We start from the raw sequence: 27,526 nt of genomic DNA on the forward strand, positions 1-27,526 counted from the left end.
CCTGTACAAGAATTCCTATGTTTCCAGGCAGATTTTCTGGGACACCAGGCCGCAAAGTGGTATAAAATTTTATTTAATTACTTGAATAAGAAACCTAAAAATGGATTAAGAGATATTTGGAGCATTGAGATTAAGCATCAGAATAATGCATCTCAATGGCCACGTATTTGGTCTTGGCGAATTAAAGGTACGATGTCAGCATCTATTAGGCAAACATGGTTCTTGTTGCATAGAGCATTCTGGATCCCTACTAGATTACAAAAATTAGATTGCTCTAAGTCTAATAGGTGCTGGCATTGTAAAATTGAAATTGGAACTTTAGATCATCTTTTATTTTATTGTCCATGTATTCAGGCATTTTGGTTATCAATCTGGGATCAAGTTAATCTATTGATGGAAAATCATGTGGCATTGTCCTACGATACGGTTATTTTTGGAATGTGTATGAGGGCTAAATGCCAAATATCTGCAGCAAATAATAAGCTTCTGATGATCCTTACCGGTGTGGGGATTCAGCAAATAACGTTTAATTGGAAGAATTGTTCTAGACTAAATTACAGCTTCTGGTGGAGTTCAGTATGTCATTTGTACAAAATGGAAAGACTACTTGCAGTACAAAATGGTCATTTTAAAAGATTTCAGGATGTGTGGAGGCCATTAATAGAATATTATAATGATTAAGGTTAATTTACTATTCTTTTTCCTTATGAGATAATTTGTAGGAATGGGGAGGGTGGGGGGGTTATGATAATTACATTACATTACATTACATTAGGGATTTCTATTCCGCCATTACCTTGCGGTTCAAGGCGGATTACAAAAGGTTAATTTAAAAAAACAGAGTTACAATGATTAGCTAGAGAGGTAAGTTGTAGATCTTATAAACATTTAGCGGGTTGTTGAGGGTGAGGGGTTGAGGGTGAGGTGGTTTGTAAGAGAGTTAATAGGTGGTCATAGTGGAGATTCTTTTGTTATTATTAGTGGAGTAATGGGTAGATCAAATGTCAGTTTTAGAGTTACTAGGAGGTCGTGGTGTTATTGCTGCTTCAGGAATTTCTTGAAAAGGCCAATCAGGCCTTAGATTAAGTGGGGATGGGCGGACCCGCTATGCCTAAGGCCTGATTGGTCCAGGCTTCTAGAGCCTGGGCCAATCAGGCCTTAGGCTTCGGCGGGATGGGCCGGGAAGGGGCGAGCCTGCCTCATTTCGACCAGGCGGGCTTACCGGCTGGACGGGCAAGAACCGTCTGGCCTGAAGAACAGGGTAGTTTGGAGGTTTGGGGGTTGTTAGCGCGGGGGGGGGGGTGCGTCTTCGGGCAGGAGGGATTGGACACTCTCCTGCCAGCGATCGGTAGTGTCGGGGTGGGAGGGGGGCGGTTGGTAGTGTTGGGGGGGGGGCGGTCGTTAGTGTCGGAGGGGGGGGCATCCGATCGGACAGGCCGCGGCCCGCTATACTTATAGCGGCAGAGAGATCCCTTGCCGCGATAAGTATAGCGGGCCGTGTCTAATCTAACCCGATTCTCTAACTAGCGTCTGTAAAATGTACGCCGGTTACAGAATCGGGGTTTTAGTGTAGGGCCGATTCTGAATAGGACGCCTCTCCTGGGCGTCCTATACAGAATCAGGGCCTAGGTGTCTTGCGGGCCTCGCCTTCAATAAAGACGGCCTGCCTGGGGAGCATTTTTTTAAAAAAACGTGCATCCCGATTGGCTGATTAGACAGCTGTAGGACGCCTACAGCTGCCTAAAATCAGGACGCACTTTTGGAGAATCAGGGCCTTAATGTATATGTTTAAAATGAATAAAGATTTGGTAAAAACAAAAACATTGCCTGTACAAATAGAAATCTTTCCTTACATGAAAGCAGATACAAATAGCTATGTTTTCAATAGTTTTTTTTAATTTCAATCTGTCAGCACATAGGTGTAATTGCCCCATCAATGCATTCCACATTTTAACACCTGCCACAGAAAAAAGAAGCTGCTCTAGTCTCAGCGTATCACACTTTAGTAGATCAGATAAAATGGTATGTGGTCTTCATCATAAGGTGTATGGGGACAGACTTAAAGATCTCAATCTGTATACTTTGGAGAAAAGGCGGGAGAGGGGAGGTATGATAGAGTTGTTTAAATACCTATGTAATGTAAATTCGCATGAGTCAAGTCTCTTTCATTTGAAAGGAAACTCTGCAATGAGAGGGCATAAGATGAAGTTAAGAGGTGATAGGCTCCAGTATAATCTAAGGAAATACCGTACATTTTTTACAGAAAGGGTGATAGATGGATGGAACAGTCTCCCGGAACAGATGGTGGAGACAGAGACTATGTCTGAATTCAAGAGGGCCTGGGATAGGCACGTAGGATCTCTCAGAGAGAGAAAGAGATAATGGTTACTGCGGATGGGCAGACTAGATGGGTCATTTGGCCTTTATCTACCATCATGTTTCTATGTTTCAAGTAACATGGCATTTTCTGAATGCAGTGCTCTACCGGGACAGCATAACTTCAGCAATTGCTTAAAATATAAAGGTATTGGATGGTAAAGCGTTTGATGAACAATCGAGATTACTTTATATTGAACTCTCTGTACTACTGGTAACCAGTACAACTTCCTTTTGGATTCTGTTGACCCTCAGTTATCCCTTGTCCCATTCTCTTCAGGATTCTGCTAAGCCCCAAGTTGCCCTCTGGTCCCTTCAAAATTCTCTTGACCTCATCACTTTCTTGGTCTTATCGACTCCCCAGGAATTTCCTCATTCCTTTTGGATTCTATTGACCCTCGGCAATCTGCCTTATCCTTTCTGAATTCTGTTGCGCCTCAGTTATTCCCTCAGTTCACACCTTTCAAGATTCTGTTAAGCCCCAAGTTACTCCCTGGTCCCTTTGTGATTGTCCTGGGACAGGAACTCCCTTATTCCTTCACATTTCAAGTTTATTATGCTTGATATACTGCATCTCATGTGGTATCAATGTGTTTACAATATAATGGTTTTAAATAATAGTCTAAGTGAGGTGAGAAGAGAGGAACTACAATTGTTGATAGGACAGGAGATAGAATAAGCAAGAATGCTTTGCAGTCATGCAGAACCCTCCCCTCCCCCTCCCAAGTCCAGATTAAGAGGGGCTACTCGGAAGCATCTTTAAAGAGGTATGTTTTTAGTAGAGTTTTAAAGTGATCTAGGGAGCATTCCAATCTTAGGTTATTAGACAGAACATTCCATAGAGTTGGACCAGTAATTGATACTACTGCAAGTTGAGTCATAGGTTATTTGTCTGAAAGAGGGCACTATAAGGATTTTTATGTATTTATTGTAAACTGCTTTGATCTTTATCTTGATAAAGTATTATATCAAATGCTAATAAACTGTAAACATGTAAGCCCAACCAAATTTTAACATTACTTGGTTTCTCCCTTTCCTGAGGTTCTGTCCGGATTGATCACTTCACTCACCTCCCCTCTGCTTCTGTCCACACTGCAGGCTGCTGCTCTGTCAGCTTCTGCTGCTCTGCTGGTCGCCTGCCATCTTGCCACTTGCTGTTTGGCTTCTCTGTTTTCAATGAGATCACATAGCCATCTGCTGTCCCGGAGAAGTGTCCCACCTTTTCCTTAGGCACTTGAGGCTGTGTCACTGTCTCTTTCATTAATATCCTGGACCCTTCAGCTGTTGTTGTTCCTTGGGTGATGCCATGAGTCAGCTCCTGGCCTTCAGGCCTCCCAGCTGCTGTATCTTTATGCTTAACACTTGTAACTAAGGGCAAACTTACTTTGGTTTTCAAGAGGCCCTCATCTGGCTGTTTGGGGTCAAGCAACTGTCTGCAGAAATCTTTTTCATCTTTTCGAGGCTCCAAGGTGTGAGGCTTAGATAGTGATGGTTGAGCCTGTACACCATGGCTTGTGTCCTTCCCTCCAGGATCCACTTCTCCCGACTTCCTAACATCCTTCCTGGCTCCAGCTGCAGGGAATACAAACTCCAGGTTAGCCATTCAGGACTGGTAAAAAAGGCAAGCCTGAATAACTTACCTCAAGTTAAAGAAATATAGAATACAATAGTAGATATAGACATATGAATGAGTCACTCTGCCCATCCATACTAACCACTAAGCTCTACAATCCCTTCCCCCTCCTTCAGACATTCTCTGTGTTTGTCTCATGCTTTCTTGTACTCAGACAAAGTTCTCACAACTACCACCGGGAGGCCCTTTCACACATCCACGACTCTTTCCTTAAAGGAATATTTCTTTAAATTAGTCCTGAACCTATCCCCTATCCCCTTTCACCTTCACCCTATACTCTGTGGTTCCAGAGCTTCCTTTCAGTTGAAAGAGGCCCACCTCCTGTGCATTTATGCTATAAAGGTATGTCTCTATCATATCTTCCTGTGAGGGAGTCTTTAGGACGCTACCACTCCCCCTCATCCAACAATCCAAGAATGCAACCTCAAAGATTTCATCTCACAATGGTGCACACTAAGTACAGCCATCCTAGATGAGCTAGCCCTAGTACAAACAAAAACCAGAATCAGCAGACGATCAGACAAATGGTTCGACAATGAACTACTCCTACTCAAAAGACAATGTAGACGACTAGAAAGAAAATGGAGAAAAAGTAACCAAGAACACACAAAAACAACATGGAGAAAACTAAACTAACAATACAAGCAAAAACTAAAAGAAAAGAGAAGGACACACTACACCAACCAAATATGCATAGAAGTTCAAGACACAAAAAAACTATTCCAATTACTAAAAGAACTCACAGACACCAAACCCTACCCAGCCAATAATGAAACTCCACCCCCTTCAGACACCCTTCTAGCTGAATACTTTAGAAACAAAATTACAACAGCCAGGGCAACCTTTGCAGGAACCCCAATCCATCTTGATGAGATCACAATGCTCCTCACAGAAAAAGAATCAGCTGCAGCAGACAGAACCTGGTCCGACTTATCCACAATACAATGGTCTGACCTAAACAGACTCTATAAAAAATACAGCCATGCAGCCTGCGACATCAACCATTGCCCTCCATACCTGTTAAAAGCCTCCAGCCCAAAATTACGCACGCTCCTCATACAATGGATACAATCCCTGCTCACAGATGGCCTTTTCCCACAAGACCTCAGTGAAATCATCATCACTCTGATCCTAAAAGACCCAAAAGGAGCAACAGATCTACTATCCAACTACAGACCCATAGCCTCAATACCACTCTTGTCAAGCTAATGGAAGGCCTCATAGCTAAACACCTCACCAACTACCTAGAAAACCATAACTTACTCCACCCTACACAGTCTGGTTTCAGAACCAAATACAGCACAGAGACACTACTAAGTTCCATCCTGGACACAGCTAGACAACACCGGCAAAAAAAATGCTGGTTATACAACTAGATCTCACCGCAACATTTGACCTGGTAGACTACGACATCCTACTACAAATGCTAGAAACAATAGGAATCACAGGAAAGGTGCACACATGGTTTCAGGGCTTCCTACAATCCAGGACCTACAGAGTAAAGACAAAGAAAAATCAGAACCATGGTCCAACCCCTGTGACGTACCCCAAGGGTCGCCATTATCCCCAACATTCTTCAAACTCTATATCGCATCCCTCTGCACCTGCCTAGACAAATTAGGCTTAACTTTTTATAGCTTTGCAGACATCACCATCCTTCTTCCTTTTGATCAACCAACACCCTCCATGACCGACACACTACATAGAACACTAGAAACAGTGGCAACATGGAATGGATGAAACAACACAAACTAAAACTGAACCCAGACAAAACAAAATGTATACTTTTCGAATAAAGCAAAACCCCAACCATAACAAACTTAGTAATAAACTCAATCACATACCCTATTCAACTTCTGGGAGTGATGATAGACAGAAGCTGTACCATGCAACCACAAATCAACAAAACAGTACAAAAATCATTTGCGGTCATGCGAAACTTAAGGCAAATCCAAAAATTCTTTGACAGAAAACAATTCCAGCTCATGGTCCAATCCTAGTCCTAGGACTTCTTTATCTCCCCTGCCCCGCAGTCATGATAAAACAGCTACAAACAGTACAAAACACAGCTCTGAGATTGATCTATTCGCTGAAGAAATATGACCACATCACCGCCACATACCTCAACTCACACTGGCTCCCAATACAAGCAAGAATACTATTAAAATTTTACTGTCTACTATTTAAAGCCATGAATGGAAACAGCCCAGCCTACTTGAACAACCGCTTTATCTGATCTACCACAACCAGGCAAAGGAGAACCCAGACACCATTCACGCACCCCCCAATCAGAGGCGTCAAATGCAAAAAAATGTATAATGGCCTACTGGCCACGCACGCATCGAAACTAGACCACCAACTCTCCAATCTACTGATCATGACAGCAGACTACAAAACTTTCAGAAAAGAAATAAAAACCCTGCTCTTCAAGAAATCCATCAAGACAAACTAACACTGCAGGAAGCATTTCAATCCCCCGAAGTAACCCGCTCTTCTCTGTAACACTTCTGGAAATGTCCAGATAACCTCTTATGTAATCTGCCTTGAACCGCAAGGTAATGGCAGAATAAAAGTCACTAATGTAATGTAATGTAATGTATGTCTGGCCCTGTGACATAACATGACCCAGGATTTTTGAGTAATAAAGTGTTTTCTTTTACCTTTAGTGCTTGTGTCTGTCTGTGCACAGGCCCAACCTCAAACCCTGCTCGTGCTGTTATACTCCCCTTTCCTGCCTCACCTCCAAAGTATATATACATATATTTAGATCAGGGGTCTCAAAGTCCCTCCTTGAGGGCCGCAATCCAGTCGGGTTTTCAGGATTTCCCCAATGAATATGCATGAGATCTATTTGCATGCACTGCTTTCAATGCATATTCAATGGGGAAATCCTGAAAACCCGACTGGATTGCGACCCTCAAGGAGGGACTTTGAGATCCCTGATTTAGATCTTTTAATTAATTCATTGCACCTATGCTTTAGATCAGTGTTTCTCAACTCGGTCCTGAAGTAACCCCTTGCCAGTCAGGTTTTTGGGATATCCACATTGAATTTGCATACAGTGCCTCCATTATATGCAAATTTCTTTCATGCATATTCATTGTGGATATCTTGAAAACCTGACTGGCAAGGGGGTACTCCAGGACCAAGTTGAGAAACACTGCTTTAGATTGAAGATCACTGGTCATTCTGATATCTGCCCTATGGACTGTGCCCTATGGTCTATGCCCTATGGACTGGTTTATATCCTTTGAAGGTGCGGTCTCCAAGAGACCAGAGTTTTGTTACGCCCCATCTGACTCCCCTCCACACCTTTACTCAAGTTATTCCTATTCCTCCAGAAGCATCCTGAGGCCTGCAGTCTTGCTTTCCATACAGAACATGAAGAAACTACAAACAGAAGGATGCAGTTAGATTTTGGGTTCAAAGCCTGCTTGATTCTCCAGCACCAACTGTACTCAAAGGTCAAAAATTCTATCCTAGGCCCTCCCTTCTTAATGGAGTCTAGAAGCTGGGAATTCAATGTGGCCTAGATCCGGTGTGATCCAGCCCTCATAGTGAGGGGAATGACAAAAGAGCAGGTTAGGCAACAGGACCTTCGGATTCATTTTTCTGCAGAAGACTGGTCCCATATATGTTGTGAGGTACAGAGAGCATCTCATTGTATATTAGTCCAAGAAAATGCTTATAAAATTTTAACATGCTGGTATTTCACCCCTGAGCGGTTACATGTCATGTATCCTCAGGTCCCTGACTCTTGTTGGAGGTGTGGTAAGGGTCCTGGTTCCTTTTTGCATATCTGGTGGGAGTGTGGGGTGCTTCAGAAATTTTGGTTGTCTGTTACCCACTCATTAACATTGTGGATCCAGAACCCGATACAGTTTTTACCCCAGGTGTGTTTGCTCGGGTTGCATAATATTAGAGATGCTCCTTGGCAGACTAAAATGGTCCGAATGGGATTGGCAGCGGCCAAATGTTTGATTGCACAGTATTGGAAGAAACTAGTTGCTCCACCAGAGGAGGAGTGGTTGGAAAAATTAAAAAAACTTGCCCAGATGGAATGCTTAGCTGCTAAGCATTATGGTTATTATGAACAGCAGAAGCGGACTTGGGAAAAAATATTCCATCTTATTTAATCCTTTCTTTCCGTTGTGTGGGTGGGTGGGTGTGGGGGGAGGGGGGGTTGTGGGGTTCTTTGGGAGTCTCTTTGCAGGAACCACAATGGGACTTCCACATGGTGTTCATTGTGATGGTGTTTTGTTTTGTTTTTTACTGTTTTCTTTCTATTATATGATATGATGGGGCGTGGGGCTGGGATTTGATGGAGATGTGTTTACACTGTATTCCATATCGAGTTGTTGCTGTATCCCAGTGAGGTGTACTTGTGGTGGTTATATTGTTTCTATTTCCAATTATAAAATTCTAATAAAAATTTGAAAAAAAAAGAGCAGGTTAGGCATCAGTGGAGGACAGGAAAGCTTCCTTCCTCTCTCCTGTCAAGACTCCTCTCACTTTTGCTCCCTACATTTACCCTGCCCCCTCCTTCTTTCTCCCTAAAACTATCCCTTTCATTCCAGGACTACTATTACTACTGTATCCACTTCATGTCTCTCCCTATGCTTTGTTAGAGTTACCACGTAACTCAATTTCACCAAGGATGAGCCTAGCCAGCCCTTGTGTTACCTCCGCTTCTCTTAGGAGCATCAACACTACAGTCTTAAGCAGCAGCGGAAAACCTGGGGACTGAATCAGTCTGTCCCAGGTAATAACTCACCTGTGACTGGGATATTTCCCTCCGCTGCAGTCTTGGCCACTGCTTTGCTTGCACCCAAGGCCACTGGATGCTCATCCTCCTCCTCCACCAGAGTGTTCAGCTCCCTTCCTGCATCTGTGGAGCACAGGAAACATTACCACCATGGGCCATGATAAAAAATCAGGGTCATCAAATAAGGAACGTGGGGTGGACAGAAAGAGGAGATGAAGGGCCATGGGAAGACAAAGAAAGAGGGGAACAGGATAGACAGTAAAGGAAGAGAAGTCAAGGAGAAAGGACAGGAAATTAATAGATCCAACCAGAAACTAATTAGATCACCAGACAATAAAGGTAGGAAAAAATGATTTTATTTTCAATTTAGTGATTGAAATGTGTCAGTTTTGAGAATTTATATCTGGTTTTAGGTTTATTTCAGGTTTCTTTAAAATTTGATTATATCGCTTATAATACTTCTAAGCGATGTACACTTTAAAATGGGGTACATTATTATAAAATAAGAATACATTACAAATCATACAGGACCAATATGATACAACAGGGAAAAGGGTTGAACTACAATAGTTATAGTAAAGAAAGGAGTCTGTTGTGTGTATATGAAAAATGAAAGGAAAAAATTGCATTACAATTAGTAAAGAGGGAACAATCTGGGGCAGAGCTTGGGTGGGTTTAGGGCGGAGCTTGGGAGGTCTGTTGGTAGGTTGGGGGTACTTAGAACAATGATCCATCAAGCCCAGTAGACTGTTCTCACGGTGGCCAATCCAGGTCACTAGTACCTGGCCAAAACCCAAGGAGTAGCAATATTCCATGCTACCGAAACAGGGTAAGCAGTGGCTTCCACCATGTCTTTCTCAATAATAGATTGTGGGCTTTTCCTCCAGGAACTTGTCCAAACCTTTCTTAAATTTGTGGATGATACGAAGTTATTCAGAGCAGGGAAAATGCAGGGGGATTGCGAAGATCTGCAACGTGATATAATCAGGCTCGAGGAATGGGCATTGACATGGCAGATGAGGTTCAACGTGGATATCGGTAACAAAAATCTCATGCACAAATACAGGATGGCCGGGGCGATACTTGGAGAGACCTCTTAGGAAAGGGACTTGGGAGTTCTGATCGACAAGTCGATGAAGCCTTCCGTGCAATGTGCGGCAGCGGCGAAAAAGGCAAACAGAATGCTAGGAATGATAAAGAAGGGGATCATGAACAGATTGGAGAAGGTTATCATGCTGCTGTACTGGGCCATGGTGCACCATCACCTGGAGTACTGCATCCAGCACTGGTTGCCATACATGAAGAAGAACACGGTACTACTCGAAAGGGTCCAGAGAAGAGCCACTAAGATGGTTAAGGGGCTGGAGGAGTTGCCGTATAGCGAAAGATTAGAGGAACTGGGCCTCTTCTCCCTCAAACAGAGGAGATTGAGAGGGGACATGATCGAAACAGTCAAGGTACTGAAAGGGATAGACTTAGTAGATAAGGACAGGTTGTTCACCCTCTCCAAGGTAGAGAGAATGAGAGAGCACTCTCTAAAGTTGAAAGGGGATCGATTCCTTACGAATGTAAGGAAGTTCTTCTTCACCCAGAGAGTGGTGGAAAACTGGAACACTCTTCCAGAGTCTGTCATAGGGGGAAATACCCTCCAGTGATTCAAGACAAACTTAGATAAGTTCCTGCTGAACAAGAACGTGCACAGGTAAGGCTAGTCTCAGTTAGGGTGCTGGTCTTTGACCAGAGGGCCACCGCATGAGCGGACTGCTGGGCATGATTGACCACTGGTCTGACCCAGCAGCGACAATTCTTATGTTCTTAAAACCAGCTACGCTATCCGCTCTTACCACACCCTCTGGCAATGTGTTCCAGAGCTTAACTATTCTCGAAGTGAAAAAAAAATTTCCTCCTATTGGTTTTAAAAGTATTTCCCTGTAACTTCATCAAGTGTCCCCTAGTCTTTGTAATTTTTGACGGAGTGAAAAATCGATCCACTTGTACCCATTCTACTCCACTCAGGATTTTGTAGACTTCAGTCATATCTCCCCTCAGCCATCTCTTTTCCAAGCTGAAGAGCCCTAACCGTTTTAGTCTTTCCTCATATGAGAGGAGTTCCATCCCATTTACCATCTTCTTTGAACCTTTTCTAGCACCACTATATCTTTCTTGAGATAAGGAGACCAAAATCGAATGCAATATTCCAGATGAGGTCGCACCATGGAGGGGCATTATAATATTCTTAGTCTTGTTAACCATCCCTTTTTAAATAATTCCTAGCATCCTGTTTGCTTTTTTGGCCGCCGCCACACATTGGGTGGAAGGTTTCATTGTATTATCTACGATGATACCCAGATCCTTTTCTTGGGCACTAACCCTCAAGCTGGACCCTAGCATCCAGTAACTGTGATTCAGGTTATTCTTCCCAATGTGCATCATTTTGCATTTGTCCACATTAAATTTCATCTGCCATTTAGATGCCCATTCTTCCAATTTCCTAAGGTCCGCCTGCAATTTTTTACAATCAGCATACGTTTTAACAACTTTGAACAGTTTAGTATCATCTGCAAATTTAATCACCTCACTCGTCGTTCCAATTTCCAGATCATTTATAAATAAGTTAAATAGCACCGGTCCTAGTACAGACCCCTGTGGCACTCCACTGTTTACTCTCCTCCATTGAGAAAAATGACCATTTAACCCTACCCTCTGTTTTCTATCTGATAACCAATTCCTAATCCGCAACTGAACCTTGCCACCTATCCCATGACACTTTAATTTTCTCAGGAGCCTCTCGTGAGGAACTTTATCAAAAGCTTTCTGAAAAATCTAGATACACTATATCAACCAGCTCACCTTTATCCACATGTTTATTCACACGTTCAAAAGAAGTCAAGCAAATTTGTGAGGAAAGATCTCCCTCGGCTGAACCCATGCTGACTCCATCTCATTAAATCATGTTTGTCTACATGTTCCACAATTTTATTTTTAATAATTGTTTCTACCATTTTGCCTGGCACTGAAGTGAGGCTTACTGGTCTGTAATTTCCCAGATCTCCCCTGGAGCCCTTTTTAAAAATTGGCGCAACATTGGCCAACCTCCAATGTTCAGGTACTACAGATGATGTAAGCGACAGGTTACAGATCACTAACAGCAGGCAATCAGTCTGTGCCAGCCGGTGCCAGTGCCTCTCCTTCTCTCATCCCTGCTGGCACCCCGTACTGGCGACTCAGGGCCCATCTGTAAGGCCTCTGCACATGCGCGGATGTCGATGTGATGATGTCATGCATGCACGTGATGTCATCACAGCAACATCCGCGCACTTCTGGGTGCCTCAAGCCATGGCCACTACCTGCAGCCCTCACTACATTTTCCAACTTTATTTCAGCCCTGGATCATATTTTAGTTGTGCAGGCCTGCTTTATAGAATACTATTGCAACAGGTAAATATACATATATATTTTGGACCCAGAACACTTGCAGCAGCCATAGAGCTGGACTAAAGGCTCATGCCTAGGGTTATATTTTCTTTGAAATATTATTTATTATTGATGATTACTATTTTGCACGTCTTCTCTTCTTTCATTTTGTTAACTGTGTTTTAATGCTATTTTTGGTTTTGTTCTTCTGCTTCAGCCTATATACGTATCTTCTGCTTTTGGTTTTTCTACATATTTATTGCAGTTTTTGTTTGCCTCTATTTCCTGTGACTTAACTGATTTGGGGCAATTTCTATACTATCCACACTGGAATCAATGCCACGCTTCCTTTTCACCCATAGAATGAAAGCAAAAGGGCACATGTTCTTTCCCTATGAGACTCAGCAATGCCTCCAATGTACCTGGTCTTTGAAGAGAGAGATGTTTCCATGGAAACTAGCATGTACAGGAGCATGAACCCTGCCCTACTGAAAATGCCATGCACTGTGTGTTATTCCCTCCTTCATCCACACTTCTCCCTCCGTATTTGCTGTGATAGGGGATTAGCAGACCCGTGAATACAGAAAAAACGCAAATAACTTTTTCATATGTTATTCGCTATTTTCTATTAAAAACCATCATGAATATGGTGGGAGACCTGGCCTGTTCCTGAAGGAGAGGCAAAACACAGTGAAAAAAGTGCTGGGAATCAGTGATTTCTCTATGCAAGCTGATGTAATTGGGGGGGAGGAGCCAGCAAGCTAAAAACCGTGAATAATCGAAACCGCAATTGCTGAAACCGCGAATACGGAGGGAGAAGTGTAATGTACTGCAAAGGATACCTTCTATCTCTATTCCCCCTACCCCCATGGCCAGCATCTTCCCTCCATTTCCTGTCTTCCTAAGCCCCCTATGTCAAGTATCCCCTCTATCTCCCTAGCCCTTTCCTCATGTCCAGTATATCCCCCTCCCCAATGTTCAGTTTCTCTCCTCCATCTCCCTAGACCCTCCATTATTTCTAACATCTCCCCTGCATCCTCCCTTTCCCAAGTATAGCATCTCCCCTCTATCTCCCTATGTTCCCCTGTGACTGAAAGCTTGCACACCAAAGACTATGGATGGAAAATATTCAGGTGAATTACTATTTACCCAGGAAAATTACTTTGATAGCTCTCCTCCCACTATATTGCATTGGCAGCACATGAACACAATTTCAAAATGATTAAGCTTCCTAAATCTGTGCAGGAGAGGAATTTCAGTTATTTTTTTTTTTTATTTTGCCAATTTGTTTCAATGAGTTGATCTTACACTCATAAATCATTTAGTCGAACTTAGTAGTCTATCAAATAAAAAGAACTTGGAGAAAGAGAGAGATTTCCTACCTGTAAAGTACTCAGACAAGACACTTTGGACAAACCCTGGAGAGGAAGCAGGAGAGGAAACGTAACAAAAACCAGCACAGAAAGTGGCAGAGCCTGGAGAGACACCATGGTGAAAGAAAGGAAAGCATGACAGCTTGACAACCGAGTGAAGTATTACGTGCCCACTTGGGCAGAGAAATAACCTATGCAGTTTGAATGTGGCTCAGTCTGAGCTTGGATTTGGATAGAGTGTAATAGATTGATTCCAGATACAGGAGGAAGAGCTGGAGCAGATACCACACCTCAAGATTCTGGAGAGAAATCAGGTGGGCCATAGGTCTGTGAGTTCAGAGTAGTATGCCTGTCTACAAGCTGTGCCCTTCCCACTCTGCAAACAGAGAGATGCAGAAAGTAGAGACTCTTCTGGGGAGGAAGCCCAGCTGCCACTGCACAAGAAGGGGAAAGAAAGTGGAGGAGTAGCCTGTTGAGTGTTACGGGCTGAGAACCAGGGAAGCTCGGTTCCAATCCCATTGCAGTTCTTTGTGATTTGGGGGGAAATACATGCAGAGGGAGAGATTAAACACAGTGAGGTTCAGTGACATTCAGAAGATAAGGCAAAGAGGGGCTGGGCCTGTTGGGATCACACACTAGCAGCCCTCCTCCCACCACCAATTGTGACTGTTGCCTTCACCTCCAGGGACAGGCTTTGTTGCAACTGGGACCAAGTTCTGAGCCCACCTTTGGGTGCTGAGACCACAGATGATCTGTCATCAGGTCGCATGTGTTTCTCCTCATCCTCCTCATCGCTGTCAGCAAAGTCCTCCAGGTTTCCAATGTCTGTGGGCTTCACACTCATGAGACTGGCCAAGCTTTGCATATCCTCATCTCTGCAAAGAAAACCAAAGAGGGAGAGTAAGGAGAGAGATTGGCATCAAGGACAGACTAGAAGAAAGGCATGTGGGGGGGAAAGAGAAAAAGAAGGGAACTGAGTGCCAAGGATGGGAGGGGTATCAGGGGAGATAGATGAGACATGTGACATAGACTGTCACTAAGGAAATAGTGATGGGTGAGACTAGGATAGGGGGAAGAGCTGAAAGTTTGGGTGTAAAGGGCATGGAGGAAGGAGGCCTGTAAAGGGTGGGAAAAGGCTCAAGTGGCAGAATGAGAGAGAAAGGCTTAATGAGGAAGGAGAAGACAGAATGAGAAAAATAAAAGAATGGGAGAGTGGTTTAGTGATAAAAGGAGGGGGAGTAAAGGATGGAGGCAGAAGGGGAAAGAATGGAAGAAGAGGTGGAGTGGTAAGAGATGTAAAGGATGGAAGAAGAAGGGGAAGAAAGGGAGAAGAGGTGACGTGATAAGAAGAGAGGGTAAAAGGGTTAGAGAGGGAAGGGTGAAGAGGTTAGTGATAGGAGGAGAAGGAGTAAAAGATAAATGGGGAAGGGGTTAGGATGGGGAGAGGTAGAGCGAAAACAGGAGGTGTTTAAAATGGAGGGGAGGAGAGGGGAAGGATGGAAAAGAGGTGGAGTGATAAGAGGAGCGGATGTAAAGGATGGAGAGGGAAGGACGGGGAAGAGGTTTACTGATAGGAGAAGGTGTGAAGGGGAAGGGAGAAGGATAGGAGGGGAAGTGATAGGAGGAGAGTGTGTAAAGGGAGAAAAGGCAGCACACATTGGAGGCAGATTGGTTGGTAATGGCTAGGAAGAGGGTTGAAAAGATGATGGAGGAAGGAGAAAGGATGAGAGTGAGAGCAGCTGAGTGACAGGAGAAGAGTATGGGATGGCTGTAAAAAGGGGCAGGAGAAATTGAGTGATAGAAGGAGAGGTTGTCATGGATGGACAAAATTGGAAGAGAGAAGGGACCAGTGGGCAAGGAGAAAGGATGGGAGAACAGGGGAAGAGGTTGAGTGAAGAAAGGAGAGAGAGTGAAGGACAAGTAACGAAGTGAGAAAGAAAATAGTATAAGAAGTGGAGAAAGCAGTAATGATTGGGTTTGGGCTGTGGACATACGTGGCTTTGCCCTCATGCAGGAAGACACAGGAGAGGGAGAGCTGCAATGTGGCTGCAACCACCTTCACCGATCGTGGCTTAAGCTTTAATTTCAGGTCTGTCTGCGTGGGCGTGGCACTGGCAAACTTCTTCAAGTTAATGTCTGCAGACGCCAGGACTTTACGCTGGCCCTTGAACTCCTGACCAAAGAAGAACATAAGAACATATGAATAGCCTTAATGGGTCAGACCAATGATTCATCAAGCCCAGTAGCCCGTTCTCACGGTGGCCAATCCAGGTGACCAGTACCTGGCCATAACCCAAGGAGCAGCAAAATTCCATGCTACCAATCCAGGGCAAGCATAAGGGGACAAGTAAGAAGCTGCAGGAAAGGAGGAACTTAATGCGCACCAAAGAAGCGGAGTTTACAAGTACTGTGTATCTATGACAGTTTCCAGTTTATTTAGCTTGGTGGTTCTTAACTCTATTCCAGAGGCACACTTAACCAATTTAACTTTGAGGATATCCATAATAAATACGTATGAGATAGAGCTTCATTCACTGGAAACTTGAAGCATGTACAGATATTTCATACACTTTCACTGGAGGTGGAGGAGCTTAGTGTATGCCTGTGACATCATGAGAATAGGCAGGAAAGAGGAAGTAGAGCTTAAGGTATGCCTGTGACATCATCAAACAGGCAGTAGAAAGGAGATGGGGCTTAATGTACACCTAAAACATCATGATATTAAGGAGGAGAGAGGAGGTAGAGCTTCATACATAGAGTCCATTCACTCTTTAAACAAACAATAGAATCTGAGCACTTACACTTTCAATCACAAAGGTCCACTCCTTATCTTCATACTCCTCCACATGAGGATCCTGCAAGGCACAGAACACAGGGGTCTGAGAAATAGGTTACATTTTAGCGTGGGTTTTTTTTTGGGGGGGGGCATGGCACTGTCCTTCCTACTCCTCCTTCTGTGCCCTGGCAAAAGGGGTATCAGTGTGCTCCATCAGTAGGGAGAAACCAGGGCGCCATACTAGGTTCTCTCATGTCTCCCACAGATGTGAGAGAGATGCAGCAGTCTGGCTTAAGGGAGAGGTGCAGTCAGCACACTTCCAACAGCTTCTCCTCAGAACTCCTTCCATCATCAAATCTCTCTGCATGCCCAGAAACCAGCCAGTTTTCTCTTAAAAACACACCACAGGAGGGTATACTGAACTTTACTGAGCAACACATTCTCTAATCACACCGCCCTTCTTTAAAATCTAATCAAACCTCCTTGTCAACACCTTTGAGGTAAGTCTTTCTGCCTTATTCTGTCAGAGCATAAGGGTAGCAAGATTCGGGGTTCAAGTTTATTAGGATTTTTTAATATACCGCCTATGAAGGTTATCTAAGCGGTTCTACAATCAGGTACTCAAGCATTTTCCCTGTCTGTCTCGGTGGGCTCACAATCTGTCTAACGTACCTGGGGCTATGGAGGATTAAGTGACTTGCCCAGGGTCACAAGGAGCAGTGCGGGATTTGAACCCACAACCCTAGGGTGCTGATGCTGTAGCTTCAACCACCGCGCCACACACTCCCCTCAGAAACCCTTCACCTCTGAAGTACATGCTCCTAGCTGACCCTTTCCCCAACACCTGCGTCTTACCCGGTATAGAGTCACCGTGATGTCCACATTCTCAGGCACCATCCACACTACCATGCCACGGTATGGGTTTTTAATGCCAGGTTGCCAGCTGTGCAGCTATGGGAAGGAAGATCAAACACATCTGGATAAGCAGGCTACACCATTCTAAATCCAGACCCCCCCCCCTCCCTTAGCTCTGTGATTGTCAACATATCAAATGACGGGAAATAAAGACTGAAAGGGCCCATTAACATACCTGTTCGCCTAACTCCCATGACCGAGAGATTACAAAGAAATGTATATTGATACCAGATCTTTGGTATGTGTCACGATACGACAAAACTTGTAGGGTTAAATCTTGTACTGTAACTGTGACAAATTTCACCTGTAAATTGTATATTACTGATAATGGTATTCGATCCCTAGTATGTGTCGAGTTAGGATAAAAATTTGTACCAGAAAAAAACCAAAACTGTACTCTAACTGTGGCATATTGTAACCTGTTCACTGTATATTATGTATGTTAACTTGTATCCCATCCTGAGCTCTTTGGGGAAGACGGGATAGAAAACAAATTAAATAAATCCATTCTGCCCAACAAGATATTTTATGTTATACTTCAGTGGTCTCAAACTTGCGGCCCGCCAGGAACTATTTTGGGTTCATAGTCAAAAGCGCGCGCCTACAAAGGCGCGCTGAGACAACTGAGCGCAAGGTGGAAGCCCGCACCGAAGAAAAAGTGTTTTAAGAGACTCTGACAGGGGGTGTGGGGGGGACCCCCCCACTTTACTGAATACAGATCGCGCCGGTGTTGTGGGGGGTTTGGGGGGTTGTAACCCCCCTCATTATACTGGAAACTTAACTTTTTCCCTGTTTTTTAGGGAAAAAGTGAAGTTTTCAGTATAATGGGGGGTTACAACCCCCCAAACCCCCCACAACGCCGGCACGATCTGTATTCAGTAAAGTGGGGGGTTACCCCACACACACCCCCGTCGGAGCCCCTTAAAACGCTGTTTTTCTTCGGCGTGGGCTTCCACCTTGCGCTCAGTTGTCTCGGCGTGCCTTTGTCGGCGCGCACTTTTGACCTGTCCTCCTATTTTGAGGCCTTCGGCATGTTTATCATAATCACAAAAGTAAAATAAAACAGTTTCTTGATCATATGTCTCTTTAGCTATAAATTACAATATTATTATTAAGACTTAGACAAAAGGAAAGATTTATAAACTATAAAAAGTTTTACCTCATGCAAAATTGTCAATTCTTTAATAAGACATTAACTATTTTTTTCTGAGGCCCTCCAAGTACCTACAAATCCAAAATGTGGCCCTGCAAAGGGTTTGAGTTTGAGACCACTGTTGTACTTCCACTTCACTTTGTCTATCAGCTTCCAACTGATATGCAGCGCTCCAAAGTATTCACGTTTCAACACAAGTTTTGGTTCACTGGCACGCTTTTGTGGCCCATAAAGGAACTATTTAGACCCCTGAGGAAGATGTGTTAATCGAAACATGGACCGTGTCGGGTCCTTGTTCCTTTATTGCAAAGGTGGACCACATTAGAACAAGGTTTATTGTTTGAAATATAAGACTTAGCATCAAGTACATCGTCTCTGCAGTGTTTCACTTCATGCAGGTTTCCCCTCCCCCTCCCGTACCATTTTGATTAGGGTTGTAACTTGCCATTGATTATTTCACAGTTGGACTATTGCTATGCCCTGTACCTTGGAATTTCAATCTTGAGGTATAGGACCTTGCAGATGGTCCAGAATGCCACAGCCAGAATGCTAACAGGAATTGCAAGGAGGGAGCATGTTACTCCTGTCCTGAAGGGTTTGCATCAGTTACCTGTTAGGTTTCAGAATGAGTTTAAAATCTTGTGTTTGATACAACAGATATTGTACCGCCATGGTGCACTGAGGATGTTGAATAAAGCATTAGCTTTGTACCTTGCTAATCATGGTTTGAGATCTGAGTCAAGGATGACCCTTTTGCTAGAAGAGTATTGTTCAACACGTTATCAGAATAGTAAATTAGCCACCTTTTCTTCTGCAGCACCAACGATGTGGCACAAGCTCCCAGGAAGTTTATGGCTGTACACCTCAAGAATCAGTTTCAAAAAAATATTGAAAACACGTTTGTTTGTGCAAGCATTTCAAATGGTGTAAGCTTGTGATTATGGGGCTTATAATCAAAACAAAAATACGTGTAAAACTCACCCAAGTATGCACCCGGACGACCTAAAAAACACTGGTCATCTTATGAAAATGATTTATTTTATTAATAATCAAAACAAAATTCCCTCCCCCCACCCCTCCTTAATGTCTTAAAATTAAGAGGGAGGGGATATTATTTTATAATATGAGAATCAATTGTAAGATTTCAAGTGTGTTTGAAAGTTAAATTGATAAAAGTAATTATTATACTTGTTTTAAGATTTGAAATGAATAAAGATTTAAAAAACAAAACAAAACAAAACAAAAAAAACAGGTCGTCCAAGTGCCGCTATTCAAAACGGGATTTTAGACATATCCAGAAACTTTTTAGGCCTCTGAATCCTGCTGTACGCCCTGAGCAGATAGGGGCGTTTTTGAAAGAGTGGTGTGGGCGGGCTGTGGGCTGACCTAAACTTAGTTGTATTGCAGGGATAATCGAAAGTTTTACGAGGCTGCCTGGATGGAACGTTGTGACTTAGACGATGTAAAACTAAGTCTATGGGACAGATTCTGTATAGGACACCCAGTCTCAAAAGCCGCCTAAGTGGCTTTTGAGATTCGCACATGGGCGTCCTATATAGAATCGCCTAACACCACGATTCTCTAACCGGCATCTATGTCATAAGCACCGGTTAGAGAATCGTATGGGGGGCCAGCTTCGGGGGTTCCGGCGGGAGGGACTGGGCATCCCACATCTAAAAGGTCTTGTTCTGGGCATTTGGGACTTGGATGAATTTTTGGTCAAGAATGTGGTTAAAGATAGACGTAGTGGCGGTCTGTGCGATTAAATGCTGGACGTACAGGTAGATGATTTTTGGGAAAAAAAAGTGGACATATTTTTTGAGAATGGACCTTTTCCCGCTGCCGACTTTGGGCGACCAGTGCCCTATGTCCAAATCGGACTTGAATGTTTCTTTCAATTATGCCCCTCTACGTGTTTAATGAGAGTGTATCTTTTAGTCTGTTGAATTATGTATGTTTTATTGTACTCTGCATAGAAATATGCAGAATATAAATGTTTAAAATAAATAAATAAATGGCAGATAACCTCCCCCCCAATGCCATCCTATTTTGTATTTTTTTTATTTATTTATTATGTTATAAACATACTTGAACAGTATATATATATATGGGAAAAGAGAACAAGAATATTAGAAACCTCAGAGGAAGAAATCATCTTGCATTCTATACTTCTGGTGACTTTTGTCTTTCAATAAGACAAAGAGGCATTTCTTAGGCTATTTTTTAGGCTTAAGGAAGTGACCTTTATGGATTCTAAGATCTCCATGTTCCCAGATGTATCGAAGTTAACTCAGACCAGAAGGAAAGGATTCCTGCAATTGAGACAGTCCATATTCTCTTTGGAGGCTAAATTTCAACTGTTTGATCCTTTTGGATCAGCATTCATATATCTTTTTTGACCCCTCTCAGTTATGGTTTTTTTCTAGAGGGGAAAGGAATCATTCCTTCCAGTGTCTCCACAGTGATGTAGGTCCTTAAGTAAAGTAGAAGATGTTACACTCCACTAATTTACTGTTTTTGTTTCCTTGATAAATATCAATTCCCATGATAGAATGAGAATTGCTTCTTCCATACTGTGGACTTTTTGAGAGACTGTGAAATTATATTGAGATGTAATTGTTTTTATTTAATATGTTTAATTTGTATGTAAAGTCTCTTTTCCTATTTTGTTTTGGGGGTTGTTTTTTTGTAATTAAAATTTTTCATTATAACAACAAGTATACAAACTTGAAGAGGATTTGCAAAATAATATCCAACAAAGTAAATGTAATTGATTTGACATCAAACAACAAATTAATTAATTGATTATTTAATCCATATATTGTTATACAAAGAAAAGTAAAAATAAAAATACCAACTACTTAACCTATTTTGTATTTTAGCTATCAATCTGTGCAATTTGTTTAGGGTTGTAACTGCCACTCTATGCAGGATTTCCTCCTCCTCTTTGTTCTATTCTGTTTAAGTTTGTAATTGGGCTGGCAGAACACAGTAAGCCAGTTAACGGTGGCAGAAACATAGACATAGAAACATAGAAAGTGACGGCAGAAAAAGGCCGAGGCCCATCGAGTCTGCCCACACCGCTGACCCACCCCCCTATTTAATCGCTCTCTGATGACCTTTCCCTCGTAGAGATCCGACATGAGCATCCCATCTGTTCTTAAAATCCGGCACGCTGCTGGCCTCGATCACCTGCACTGGGAGCTTGTTCCAGCTGTCAACCACTCTTTCGGTGAAGAAGTATTTCCTGGTGTCGCCATGAAACTTCCCGCCCTTTATTTTCAGCGGGTGTCCTCTTGTGGCGGAGGGTCCTTTAAGAAGGAAAATATCATCGTCTCCCTCGATACGACCAGTGATATACTTAAACGTCTCAATCATGTCTCCTCTCTCCCTGCGTTCTTCGAGAGAGTATAGCTGCAATTCGTTCAGTCTTTCTTCGTATGATAGATCTTTAAGCCCCGAAACCATCCTGGTGGCCATCCGCTGTACCGACTCGACTCTCAGTACATCTTTACGGTAATGTGGACTCCAGAATTGTACGCAGTACTCCTGATGAGGCCTCACCATGGTTCTGTACAAGGGCATTAGGACGTCGGGCTTCCGACTAACAAAGCTTCTCCGGATACAACCCAACATTTGCCTAGCCCTGGATGAGGCCTTCTCCACTTGATTGGCCGTTTTCATGTCTTCACTGATGATCACCTCCAAATCCCGTTCTGCTGTAGTCCTTGCTAAGGTTTCACCATTTAATGTGTACGTTCTGCACGGATTATTGTTGCCCAGGTGCATGACCTTGCATTTGTTAGCGTTGAAGCTAAGCTGCCAGGTCGAGGACCAAAGTTCCAATAAAACCAGGTCTTGCGTCATGCTGTCGGACAGACTGCCGTTACCCACAATGTTACATAGTTTGGCATCATCGGCGAATAATGCTATTTTACCTTGAAGCCCCTGAGTCATGTCTCTTACGAATATGTTGAAAAGGATCGGGCCCAAGACCGAGCCCTGCGGCACCCCACTGGTCACCTCCAACGTTTTAGAGATGGTACCATTAACCACCACCCTCTGAGTTCTTATACTCAGCCAATCGTGGACCCATGCTGTAAGTGTTTCACCTAATCCCATTGATTTCATCTTGCCCAATAGCCTGCGGTGGGGGACGCTATCAAAGGCTTTGCTGAAGTCCAAGTACACGACGTCCAGGGATTCTCCCATATCTAGTTTCCTTGTTACCCAATCAAAGAAACTGATGAGATTGGATTGACAGGACCTACCCTTGGTGAATCCATGTTGGTGGGGATCGCGTAGTTCCTCCTCGTCTAGTATCATGTCTAATTTGCGTTTGATGAGTGTTTCCATGAGTTTACTCACTACCGATGTGAGACTCACCGGTCTGTAATTCGTAGCCTCTGTCCTACAACCCTTTTTGTGCAGAGGAACGACGTTAGCTGTTTTCCAGTCCAAGGGCACTATTCCCGTGCTCAGGGACAGATTGAAGAGTATTGATAACGGCTCCGCTAGGACGTCCCTGAGCTCACTGAGCACCCTGGGATGTAGATTGTCCGGCCCCATTGCTTTGTTCACCATGAGTCTTGATAATTCGTCATAGACGTCTCCGGAAGTAAACTCAAAATCCCGAAACGGGTCTTCTGAACTTTGCTTTGCCTGCAACTGTGGACCTGACCCCGGTGCCTCGCATGTGAAAACAGAGCAAAAATATTCATTTAGTAGTTCGGCTTTGTCTGAATCTGATTCTACATATTTCCCATCTGATTTCCTAAGGCGCACTATCCCATCAGTGTTTCTTTTTCTGTCACTAATATACCTGAAGAAGGATTTGTCGCCCTTCTTAATGTTCCTTGCTAGGTTTACCTCAGCTTGATGCTTGGCCTCTCTGACTGCCGCTTTCACCGCTGCAGATTTGGCCATGTATTCCAATTTAGCCTCCCTTGTCTCTGAATGTTTGTAAGAAATGAATGCTGATTTCTTTTCTTTACAGAGATCTGAAATCTCTGAAGGGTACTAATGTTTGGGGGTGCCACAATTACCTGACTTATCATGGTGTTAAACCCATGCCCTGACAGGAAGTCCTCATGGGGAGCAGGACACGGCAGCATTAGAGTAGGGGACTGTAGAAGGAAGTCTCAGGTCAGAGGTGCATAGCGGCAATGGACCTCAAGCATGGGGGAGGGGGGGGAGAAAGTAGCAGCAACAATGGTGACAGGAGAGTTGGGGAGAATGTTGTGGCAGCAGCGGTGGCCTGGGGGGGCGAGGCACCAGCACACACCTGGGGAGGCCACCAGCAACCCTAGCTCTATTCTTAGGTTGTAGCTACTAATCTGTGCAAATTAACCCCATGCTATTCTTTGTTGGGTCACATCTGCAACTCCATGAAGGTAGCCCCCCTCCTCCCCCATCATAAGCACAGTGTAATCACTTTAATGCTATTTGGGTTGCACTGCTGTTCCATACTAGTTATCCCATTGCTTTATTACCTGCCATTAAGATATTCCCTGTGTTTTTATATACTCGTATTTAAACTGTGTTATTCAGGATCACAAAGATACAGATTAACATGAACCCCCCCCCCAAAAAAAAACCACCCCAGTATAACTTACAACTTATTATGCAGCAATTAATCATTCCATATAACAATGTTACAAAAGGAAACACTTCTGTGGTCCTCATTTTCATTAACAACCTCCTATCATTTATTCTACTTACTTACCCAAATAATAAGCAAAGCAGATGGCCTACAGTATGAACTCTTATGACCCAAGTCGTCTCTCAAACGTCAAGTGCGACTTTAACCACACTTCTATTATATCCCCCCCCCCCACACTACCACCACCAACTCCAGCAAAGAATATCCAAATTATAAAGTGTCTCTTAGGACTTATTTTAAAACCTATTCAAGAAAAGACTACAGCCCTTGGGATACATAGTGGATATATAACAACCCCATATCATTAAGAATAGGATTACCATATGGCTCCAGAAAAAGGAGGATGGATTGAGACATCTGGGTTTTACTTCCATTGGAAATTAAACCCATATGTCTCAATCTATCCTTTTTTTCTGGAGCCATATGATAACCCTACCTTTTACCTTTTAGGTATCCCTCGAACCTCCTATAATATCAATGAATGAAATTTGTTCCTCCAATACCAATATGAGGGAGGTATCTCTTGCAATCAGTGATTAAGAACACATTTTTTTCCTTTCTATATATGCTTTACTTAATAATAATTTGGGGCCTCTCCCCTGAACACCATAGGACTCCCCTTCTTTATCCCACACTTTTTGAATTCCATTGTTATTTTTTTATCTCCACCTTGTCCTTTAATCTCCATTCCTAACAATCACGATTCCTTTCATAAAGCATGTTGGTGGTGTTCGTTAGTCTGCCTGTTTGGATCTTAAGTTCTTTAGGGAAGAAATCTCACATAGAGATGGTTTATCTGTCTACACAAAAGGGACTCCATAATACATCTTGGACCCAATATTCAGCCTTCAGCGATCAGTATTTTGCTGATCGCCACTGTCATTATACCCAGAAATTCAATGCACGTCCTGGCTCTGAATTGAATTTCTAGTTATACAGAGCCAGCCAAAATATACCCAACTAACCTCCTCCTCCCCCCCCCCCCACACACATTTTTTATGAAGCCGTGTTAGGCTTTTTTTTTAATCAACGGCCACAGAGGTATTAGCTCCAACGCTCATAGGAATTCTATGAGCATTGGAACTAATACTGCTGTGGCCAGCAATAAAAAAAGCCTAACATCGCTTCGTAAAAAGAGGGTTTAGTGCAATATTCGGCACTTAACTAGCTAAAAAGAACCACATATAAATAGGACTGCCTTTTACACAGTTAACTTTAACTGTTTTAGTGCTGACTCAGTCCTTGGAACACTCCCATAATAGCAGCACATGCTTGCTGAAAATGCCGAATTGCCCCAAATAGGCATTTTAAAAGGCCAGGAACCTTTCCTGGCTGTTTAAATCATTTTGAATTTCAGGTCCCTGATATTTCTCATTATGCCTGGGCACTTTTCTGAGACTGCAATCTGATATACAGACATCAGGTGTCGCCCTCACCCTGCAGAAAAGGAAAGTCACAATCTACCCGTTCCACTGCTGCCGTTAAGAGACTCAGCTTTCCAAACTGGTCGTAATTCTTGGTTCAGGTTCTCAGAAAGCAAAGGTAAATAGTGCTGGCTCCGAACTAGAGAGTTGCACGGGGACAGAAATCCCACCCATTCCCGCCCGTCCCCGCCAGGATCCTCTCTATCCCCACCCGTCCCCGTCAGGATCCTCTCCGTCCCCACCCATCCACGCAAGAAATTACCTCCATCCCCGCCCATCCCCATAAAAAGCAGCAATTACTTCTGACAGGATCATCAATTCCACAGTTTCTTTTATGTTTGCGCTGCTGTTTTCCTTGTGGAATCTCTTTGGTGGAACCTTTTTTTGTTTTCTGTTCAGGTAATTAATTAACTTATAAATCCCCTCTTTTACTAAGGCTGACGTGTCCATTATATTATATGGACGAACCCTGCTTCCAAAGCCTTCCATCCCTGTGGGAGTCCCGTTGGCTAGAGGGGGTTCCCCGTGGGAGTCCCGTGGGCCAGAGGGGGGTCCCCGTGGGAGTCCCGTGGGTTAGGGGGGATTCCCGCGGGAACCCCGCGATTCCCATTCCCGTGCAGACCTCTATTCTGAACTCTACAGCATATCTCACTTGCGCCCTGCTGTTCCAGCACCGAGAACCCCCCTCCCCATGCACCTCACTCCTGCCTTGCAGTGACCCTTGTTACATACCTTGGTGCAAATTCTCCGGTTCCGCCTTGTCCAGACCACCATAAGTTTGTTGGGCTGCCTGTAAGCAGATAATCATTAATGCACCATCCACATAGCCGCTGGGGACAAATAATCACAACAATAAATGGTTTTATCCCTCTCTCTAGGACATTGTACATGAAACAGACGAGGCCTTGCTTCTATGTGATCATTAGACACAATCACCTTCAGGTCCCGCTCTCTGTGGTATACAGAAGTACTTCACCCTCTATACCAGTGCCTTCCAGATTGTTACCAATATGTCCCCATTTTAACACTTAAAAATTCACAGGAAACACCCTCCCCCCTCCTCAGATAATGATGAAAACAAAATAGTCGACTTCCATTCCCCTCCTCTCCCAGTTTACCCAAAGCATGAAGGCAGCAGCGGTAGTGGTTTGTTTATTTATCCCTCGCCTTTATCACACTCACATACAAAATATACACTACATTTAACATACAAGTCACATCACTATAAAACAGGGGTCTCAAAGTCCCTCCTTGAGGGCCGCAATCCAGTCAGGTTTTCAGGATTTCCCCAATGTATATGCATGAGATCTATGTGTATGCACTGCTTTCAATGCATATTCATTGGGGAAATCCTGAAAACCCGACTGGATTGTGGCCCTCAAGGAGGGACTTTGAGATCCCTGCTATAAAACAACTTACACACATATCCAGAATATAAAATTACATGTTAACATGCAAGTTGCCTCAACGACAAACATCATTATAACCAATGGTGATAACAGCAGCAGTCAGCTCAGGGCCCTGTGGGTCACTGTGTACTCAGAGACCCCAGTACTCTTGCATGAAATGCCAGTCTACCACCAGGGAGGAAGGGACAGGGCCTACAAACATTCACTGGCTCACAGGCCCATTATTTAGTGTCGATCACAGTGGAGGACCAGAGGGAGGGGGCAACATTGCTTCTGGAACCCCTCTCGGGATTCTGACCCATAGTTTGGGAACCACTGCACTATACAGCACCATTCTCTTGAGTTTTTACAGCCCCAAATCATGCTCACGATAAGGGATAGGCAAAGGCTGCTTCCTGCCCTCCCAAATGTACCCTATGAAAGGGTCTTTTCAGTACATAAAGTTTTCTACTCAGATCACAGGTCAGGCAGCTGCCCCCAGAAAACAGAAAAGCAACATACTTCCAGGTTATATAATTTAAAACAAAAGCAAAAATCTTTACAATCCTAATAAAATGCAGGAAAATCTATAGCAGTCTAATATGTAGCCTGAGACTCAAATGTAAAACACATTGACTCACAAAATG

General features: G+C 43.5%; 1 protein-coding gene across 3 annotated transcripts in view; it reads right to left on the bottom strand.

Annotated features, from left to right (window-relative positions):
- EHBP1L1 (EH domain binding protein 1 like 1) overlaps positions 1 to 27,526 on the bottom strand; it is an 88,033-nt gene that overhangs the window by 32,407 nt on the left and 28,100 nt on the right. For all 3 annotated transcript variants that reach the window (XM_033954020.1, XM_033954019.1, XM_033954021.1), the window contains exons 2-8: positions 26,224 to 26,281; positions 17,193 to 17,288; positions 16,363 to 16,416; positions 15,556 to 15,734; positions 14,288 to 14,436; positions 8,784 to 8,897; positions 3,447 to 3,948 (exon numbers count right to left, since the gene is read on the bottom strand). In XM_033954020.1, the coding sequence (XP_033809911.1) occupies positions 3,447 to 3,948; positions 8,784 to 8,897; positions 14,288 to 14,436; positions 15,556 to 15,734; positions 16,363 to 16,416; positions 17,193 to 17,288; positions 26,224 to 26,281 (1,152 nt within the window). The remainder of the gene's footprint in view (positions 1 to 3,446; positions 3,949 to 8,783; positions 8,898 to 14,287; positions 14,437 to 15,555; positions 15,735 to 16,362; positions 16,417 to 17,192; positions 17,289 to 26,223; positions 26,282 to 27,526) is intronic.

This window comes from Geotrypetes seraphini, chromosome 8 (genome assembly GCF_902459505.1).
Source record: "Geotrypetes seraphini chromosome 8, aGeoSer1.1, whole genome shotgun sequence".
Classification (NCBI taxonomy): domain Eukaryota; kingdom Metazoa; phylum Chordata; class Amphibia; order Gymnophiona; family Dermophiidae; genus Geotrypetes; species Geotrypetes seraphini.